The sequence below is a fragment of the Monopterus albus genome, unplaced genomic scaffold, assembly GCF_001952655.1.
Source record: "Monopterus albus unplaced genomic scaffold, M_albus_1.0 scaffold48.1, whole genome shotgun sequence".
In the NCBI taxonomy this organism is placed as follows: Eukaryota; Metazoa; Chordata; class Actinopteri; order Synbranchiformes; family Synbranchidae; genus Monopterus; species Monopterus albus.
In genome coordinates, this window is record NW_018127928.1 from 1,300,155 (window position 1) to 1,308,617 (window position 8,463).

Consider the following 8,463-nt stretch of genomic DNA (forward strand, 5'->3'; position numbering starts at 1 on the left):
TTTTTTTAATTCTGTCTCTCAGAGTGGGAATGCACCTACAATGTGAATTTCAGACCCCTCCATGATTTCTAAGTGGGAGAACTTGCAAAATCGCAGGGTGTTCAAATACTTCTGTTCCTCACTGTATTAACCACATCATTTCAAAGAATGTCAAAAGGACCTTTACAAAGAGAATCACACGACATGTACTGCGATTATTTTGGACTTACTTAATCTACTGCAGGTTTTATTGGTGTAGGTCCAAAAACGTGTGTTGCAGGTCACAGCTTTACCATACATTAATCATGGCTTCAATGAAATAAGCTGTCAGTAGTGTTTCTGCTGATGTTGTTCTGTGATATATTTTTGAAGACGACGTCAAGCAGCATGACTGTTTAACGGGTCTGACTTTAAAGTTTTCTTAAATGCTGTAAATCTATTGTAAAGGAGCGTCATCTGTCTGACAGGTACAAAAAGCGCTTCCATATGTTCGACAAAGAGAGCAAAGGATTCATCACCACTGTCGACGTCCAGCAAGTTTTGGAAGTGAGTTTTCCTTTTCTGTCTCCGTCTCTGTCTTTTTTCATTCTGTCGCTCTTTCATCTTTACACAAACCTGTCTTTATTTCATGTTATTGATCCCTGGGCTTGTTTTTCTTCTCTACAGAGCATCAATGTCCACATTGATGAAAATGCTCTCCATGAAATCCTAAATGAGGTGGACCTCAACAAGAACGGACAAGTTGAAATTGATGAATTTCTGCAGGTACGTAACAAGCAGCTAGTGAGGAGAGAGACGTGCAACATTAAGACTAATAAGAAAATGGATACAGTAGTTTGCTGCATAGAAAAATGCAGCTGATTATAGAAGATGCATTAAAATGTGTCGATTGGCATTGACACAGTGAGATATTCACTTTTTACTGAGACTCAGTGACAAACAAAAACAGCTTGTGTGAAGGAGATTTTTGTAGTGGAAGAGAAACACAACAAAATCTGAATCCAAAACTGAATGACAAGAAAGGTGACATTTCTCTGCATTGTAACCCCCCTGCCCCAAAGGTGTTCAAAGGTGAACTGGCCAAGTCATTCCCCTGCCTGCTATGCAACACGTTCTTCCTCTACATGCCCTAATGTTGTACTTGGTCACTAAACCTGTAATAAAGGTGAGCCTTTTGTTAAAATAGATGTGAGGGGTGAATATCCATCCCTGCAAACAGAGGGTGTGAAGTCTTAACTCTGATGTTCCAATAGCTAATTACAGGAGAGTATCTGAGACCTGAAGGGTGTCTGAGGCTCCTGCGTCCGTCCGCCGCTAATTTACTTTCTCACTTGACAACGAGTCCAGAAAAGAGTCATTATAGGAGAACCCGATGACACTTGATGATTTTTAGTCTTCATTAGTGGCTCCTGTGCTGTGCTGTGCTGTGCTGTGCTGTGCTGTGCTGTGCTGTGCTGTGCTGTGCTGTGCTGCGAGGCTCCCAGGGCTTGAGGAAACGAGCTCAGAGCTCCATGACAAACCAGCTGAGAGAAGCCCTGTTGTTCTCCACCGAATCTCTTTTACCAAAACCTGATGGAGTTCATAATTTTTCACTCATGCATGTTGTGTTACATTATGATGCTGAATGTTAGTGCCTGCTTGTGTGTGCACGTGGATAACAGCAAACAGGTGTGTGCCACTGATGGGAAGCCAGTGTTGTGACCTATGAAGGGCTTTCTCTCTCATTAGCAAAACAGTTTTCCTTCACTGTTGCCTTTAAAAGTGAGCTGATAACGCTTCACATGAACTAGTTTGTTTCAGGCTTACTGACACTTGAGCAATGGACTCATCTGTCTTAGAATTTACAAGAGATGCCCTTAAATCCAGTTTCTGTGGGGCAGCAACAACATGTAGGTTTTCTTATATCTTCAATTAGAGTAAACAAGCTCTGAAAGTACTGACAGATGCTGCTGGCTTTGTTCTTTTCATGGGAGTTGTGAACAGTAAAGAACACTAACCTTTAGAAAACCTGCAGAATCTGAAGGGCTGCATCTGATTTTGGAGAGCCGCTGGCTGATAAAGCAAACAAACAAAAACATCCCACCCAGTTCAGCTTTAAACACATGAAGACTGGTGTGTTTTTTCTACCTCTTTACCTTCCGAATGTGAGTGCGGTCACACAGCTCTAATGCCTTTCATTTTGTGGCAGTAGAGTATTATCGCAGTCCCACAGATAATTATTTCTCCCCGAGGAAAGTGGCTGGTTTGACAAGTTAACCTTTCCTGCTGTTATCGTACACTCTGTACGTCACAGTCTCTGCCGTTTCCTCTGCAGCTTATGAGCGCCGTGAAGAAGGGACAAGTGTCGAGCAGCCGCCTGGCCATCCTGATGCAAGCGGCGGAGGAAACTCTGGATAAGAGAGGGCCGGTGACGGTGGACCGGAGCGGGGGTGGAGTCTGAGCTGGAGAAAACCTTGAGCTGCTGCTCCTTTTTAATGGTGGTAATGACAAAAACAACTCAGAATGAAAGGGTCTCATGCAAATGGCGCTATTTGAATGATAATATTGCAATCAAGCACACGGCAGGGTGAATTTGGTCAAATCAGGTGTCGACAAGCAACACTCCTGAGTGTGTTTTGGGTGAAACCGTATCTAATGATTGAGGCTGAGATTGTTTTTCATGAAGTCAGAGAGTCTGTCTGTGCTGACTGATTGTGTCCTCGACTGACTGTTCCTCTATAGCCAGCACCTCTGACATTACACAGTACACAGTGTATCTGTTTTATACTGTCTTTGAAACAAGCTCCTCTACAGTGCTGCTTTTTAAAATGTCTTTATCCTCCCAGAAGTAGTCTGACACTCGGGAGAATACTGAATACACTTCAAAGTAACGTGGTATGTGAACTTGTATATTAAAAATGCATTAATCACAAATTGCAAATGTTGTACAACACGCTACAGAAGTGTTATGGGAGATGGACCCGACAGCAGATCAGCTCAACGTGAAAGAATGTGAGCTAGACGAAACTTACAATTAAGAAATAATGTACCCCTTTAAATCCTCTCCTCATTTCATTGTGTTTATGATCTTAGCGTGTTACAAGCACTGGTCACATACTGAACGGCTCTTACACTGAAGCACTTGTACGCCTGCTGCCTAGAGGAGTATTTTAGTGTGGGAGGAATCCCATGTCTTTCTGTCTACAAACTGCTGTGACTGATACCGAGGTGTATGTGAGATGGTTTCCAGCTTTAGTGTTAATTAGATTTTATTCCTTTTTCTTCATGTCATTGCATCCATTTGTAACCATAAACACAGATGTTACTGTGATTATAAATTCACTGCAATTCACTACAGGAATTGAACGGTAGTTATTTTTCTATTAGTGGAATCACACACTGCATCTTAACTCAGTTCTCTAAATCATGTAAAGCAAAATCTTTATTTTTACAGTGTGTGGAGTGAAGTTTATTCTTTAATTTCATTACCTGTTGTATTAACACACGGCCAGTCTGTCTGTGCAGCATAAATCATGCTGCATGCTGTTAGCAGATGCTTTTATTTTTTATATGGCAAAAATAAGACTTTTGTAATCCAACATGGACATTTCATCATGTGGATGGAAAGGCAGTGCACTGTAGGAATGTATGATATTATATGTGCCTTGATATGACACTGCCCCATTTACGCTCTTTTTCACAATGCTATACTATATTGTCCTTCCTCCACCATGGCACCACCTCATCCCATCTCAGACTGTGTGCAGACTGTGCCCTCATTGCCTCTACATGCACATTATGATTTACAATCATTACTCGTTGTTGGGCTTTGTTTATTCTTTATTATTATTTGTCATCACTGTAATCATTAAATGTGTGTATCAGTTTGAGGTCACACGGGGTCTCAACGACAATTGCTCCAAACTGCTCACATCAAAAACAGCTCATCATGTTTAAACGTTGTCTTTGGATGAAATTAAAACTTCATCCAGGCTCAAAGAGAATCAGGTTCCTCCTCATTTTTCCCTTCCACCAAAACTGTACAAATACTGTGTGTCAGTCTTCAGGTAAAGAGAAAACACAAAGCAGTTATCTATTTAAATGTATCTGGTTGCTTGCAATGCTTTTTGGCATTTTTGTTTCTGGTGAACATCATTCATAAGTGGCGTCGCTACAGCAGAGACACGTGACAGCCTGTGAACATGGGCATGTTTAACAAAGCAACAGTTCCTTCTTTATTTTTCACCACCATGTACATTTAGTAGCTGTTCTTGTGCTTTCAGTCGTCAGCAGATTGAATTCGTTTCCCTTTTTTCTGAGCAATTTAAGGACTTTGCATCCATGTTGACTTATGAAGTCCTTGAACATCTGCAATGGACCTTTTGTTAAGACAGTTTTCTTACATAAACCTGACTTTTACCTCTATTCCAGCCTAATCTGAATCTAATGTACACCTCACTATTGACCTCTATTGATGTTAAAAAGCAACAACAGCTGCTGCCATATCCAGGTAGCCTGTGGATATTTTTAACTAAGCCTGTTCAAATGACATCTTACCTTTCTGTCTGTAATTGTAAATCATGGGGTTAGATTACATTTGGTCAGAATATCCTCATCGGTTCTCACAAGGATAGGAGTACATGACCACACACACTAAACTTCACCCAGTGGGCTCCCTGCAAACTGCCTGAACGACAGCCTTTTCTCCCAAAAGGTCACAGTGAGATTTGAATGACAGCTTTATGTCCTGCGCTCATATCTGCAGTAGCTGCCTTCCTGGGAAAGGCTGGGAGTGCAGGGAAGCAATTAATTGTAATGAATAATGGGACAAATCTGGGTGGCACATGACCGTTAATGCTCCCCCCCTCCCCGGAGGATTAGGACAGCGATACTCCCCACACCGAGGTGTCAGCCTGCACACTAATTGAAAATTGTGAGGATAATGGTAGGTGGTGTCAGCGACCGCCCTCTTCCATTTCTTCTTGGTTGAAAGGTGTTTTCTGATCTAAATGCTTTAAATTTGTCCACTTTGTTTTTCAGTACTTGTTAGGCTCCTAATGACCTGTATTATGCTTTAAACAGCAGCATAGGCAGGGTTTTAGAAAAGGTCTTGCCTTATATTGGTGTATTTTCTATGATAATAGTACCACAGGATGGAAATATGTTAGCCTTCGTAAAATCAATGTACAAGCTAATAAATGGACCTTGTGCTAGGACTGATTCCTTGACTGCTGTTCTCACAAATAGACGTTTGAACCTCAACATAAAAAACACTTTTAGATTCTTTATTAAAGACCTCATGCTGTGTTTGTGTCTTTTAACAAAGAGGACTGTTCTTTACCACTTATATTTGGTTTTAGCACGTATGTTTCACCTTCACCAGTCTGACTTCTTCCTACTCCATTCAAGCATGTACTAGGTATAAGCAAATTGATATTGGATTGTGTGTAAAAATGTGTGTTGTTATATCAACTGTTGTATATGCTTGAAAGAATAAATCAAATCAAAACCTTAAAAATATGCAAACAAGGTGGAAGTACTAGATAAAACTGTGCAGTCTTAGGGCAACCTGTGTTGTCTGTTTTGGTGTTTGAACATAGGAATTCAGATTAATGGCAGACGTCTCCTTTAAATACATGAATATATAATATATACATTTCATGGCTACATGCAAATTCCACCACAACTGTGCTTAAATAATGTGTTTTATGTAGATCTTTTCTACATTTGTATTGTGTAATGTATTATCTGATGTGCGGGGGGGCAGAATGACTTTTTTAGCTCCATGAGCCCCTCCCTGACTAATCCAGCCTTGCCTTTCATGTGTTAGCACCTTCCCAACTCATGAGTTTAAGTGCCAGTGTTACTAATTAGAAAATTTTAAGTGCAAATTATCAGCCATTCTCCTGGTTTCCATAAACAAGATGCTGCAAAATAATGATGTTTTGATTAGTTTTAATTGGAACTCTGACTAAGAGCACTGGGACTAGACAGCCCCACAACAACTCGGAAAGCTCTCACTTTGTTCAGCTCATAATTATGGTAAATAAGATGATAATTAACTGATGGCTCAAAAAAATAATCACATGAACCTCTTGCAATGAAGGAAAAATTCAAATATTGACAGGAGAGGGCAGGAAGTGGGACAAATATATCATTGGTGTTATTAGTGCCTGGGAGTGAAAATTTGGCTGATTTTGAAAAATGAAGTGAAAAGTTTCCTTCTAAATTTACACATTTAATCTCCAGTCTTTTGTCTGAGATTGTGAGGCCTGAAGAGAACAGTGTTAAAAATCCCTGGTGAACTCTGAAAAATCGCCACTTTATGGGGTGGAATAATGGCTCAGACCTTTCTGGGCCACTCTTGAGCCACATCTGGTCAAACAAAAACACTATTCTGCAAGGTGTCCTGACATTTACCTGGGTCATTTACAGGTTTTGTGCCTGTTAGTGTGTAGACAGGAAGCTCTTTCAGCTGCGCTTGAATAGACACCTGCCAATCAACCCAAACAAGGAGGAGATCAGAAGTCATTCTTCCTCCAACCCTGACAAAATAGCTCAAATAGGATGAAGTGGAATATTAACGTATATATTGTAAAACAATGCCAGTTTGCTTCAAAGTGTCTCCAGTTGTCACCGCCCAAGACCAAACATCTCCATGAGAGGACTATAAACATGCTTGGTGATGGTAGTGAATTGCAACTCATTCTCTTCCTCCTCCACAGACTCTTCATCTCTGTCTTCCTCAGATTCTGTGCCATGTGATGGTTCTGCCCAGCAACAATGTCTCCTTTCACACTAGAATCTAGACAGTGAGTGCCTCCACTAAATGTGTGAGTGATTTTGAAGTAGCTAAGTACATTTACTCAAGTACTGTACTTAAGCACAATTTTGAGGTATCTATACTTGAGTATTTTCATTTACTGTTACTTCATACTTTGACTTCACTACATTTTAGAGGTAAATACTGTTTTTTACTTCACTACATTTGTTTTAGAATTTCAGTTACTACTTACTATACAAAAAAAATTATAATGCAGTATAATTATAAAACCTTATTGATCTGTGCTGGAACTCTAAATTAGACTTCATCTGGAAGCGCATCCGGCATAAAACATGCCATGCGCATCGTCAGTTGGGTTGCACCAATGATTTGCTGTGGCGACCCCTAATGGGAGCAGCCGAAAGTGAAAGAAGAAGATTGATTTGTGCTGGAAAACTCACAAGCTATGCAGCAGTAATTCAAATTAAATACATAAAAGCAGGTAAAAACTAGCTCCCCTTTACCTACTGTATCAATAAATGTGGTGTACACAATAATACATCAGTAATCATAATACAATAATATGATATACAGGAACATGAAATGTACCATTCTGCATAATGAGTACTTTTTCTTTTAGTACTTTAGAATGCTTTGATGCCAATATTTTGTGGTTTTACATAAGTAACATTCTGAAATTTGGAGTCTAACACCCTGAGCTTTAAAAATTAAGTAGCTAGCCTATTTACTCTCTCTGATCTGATAGCTCATGGTGTTAGATAGATAGATAGCTTTACTGTCGTAGCATAGTACTTCATACACTGAAACTGTTGCTGCCATTCCTATCTGTGCAGCATCTATATGAAAAACACTAAGATAAAAAAACACAATGTCTAGTGTACAGAGGTCATGGGTTCATCCCTTGGTAACTTAAATAATTTGGTGTTTTATACACTTGGCAATTTAGGGTATTTATTCCACTACAACCCTAGGCATCATGCTCATTCATCGTGATTGGATGGCTACTCACAGAGTACTGCTCTGTATTCATTTTCACACTGTTAATTTAGCCACAGGGGCTGCAAGCCAGTGACTTCTGTGCCAGTCCCAAGCCCAGATAAATAGAGAGGGTTGCGTCAGGAAGGGCATCCGGCGTAAAAGCCAAATGCCAAATTTAAACATGCGAATCATCAGTGTGAACTCCATATCGGATCGGTCGAGGCCCAGGTTAACAATGACCGCCACCAGTGCTGTTGACCTACAGGGTGCTGGCGGAAATTGGACTACTGTTGGTCGAAGAAGGAGAGGAGGTAGAAGGATTCGTAGACAGAGAGAGAAGAGGAAAGGCAGGAGTATAGGTCTGAGAATAGGGACTCTTAACGTTGGCACAATGACAGGGAAAGGTAGAGAGCTGGCGGACATGATGGAGAGAAGGAAGGTAGATATACTGTGTGTGCAGGAGACCAGGTGGAAGGGTAGCAAAGCGTGTAGCATTGGAGGGGGATACAAACTGTTTTATTATGGTGTGGATAGGAAGAGAAATGGGGTAGGAGTGATCCTGAAGGAGGAGCTTGTGAGGAATGTTTTAAAGGTGAAAAGAGTGTCAGACAGGGTGATCAGTTTGAAGTTGAAATTTGAAGGGGTAATGTTGAATGTAGTCAGTGGTTATGCTCCACAAGTAGGGTGTGAGTTAGAAGAGAAGATGGAGAGTATTCCCAGAGGGGAGAGAGTGGTGATTGGGG

At 40.6% G+C, this 8,463-nt stretch overlaps 1 protein-coding gene across 2 annotated transcripts in view; it reads left to right on the forward strand.

Annotated features, from left to right (window-relative positions):
- Positions 1-5,378, forward strand: part of gpd2 (glycerol-3-phosphate dehydrogenase 2 (mitochondrial)) — a 25,214-nt gene extending 19,836 nt beyond the window's left edge. The window contains exons 16-18 of one of the 2 annotated variants that reach the window (XM_020600680.1): positions 447-525; positions 646-744; positions 2,294-5,378. In XM_020600680.1, coding sequence (XP_020456336.1) covers positions 447-525; positions 646-744; positions 2,294-2,419 — 304 coding nt within the window. In that variant the 3' untranslated portion in view covers positions 2,420-5,378. The remainder of the gene's footprint in view (positions 1-446; positions 526-645; positions 745-2,293) is intronic. The other variant, XM_020600681.1, reaches the window with a different exon arrangement.
- The last annotated feature ends 3,085 nt before the right edge of the window (positions 5,379-8,463 follow it).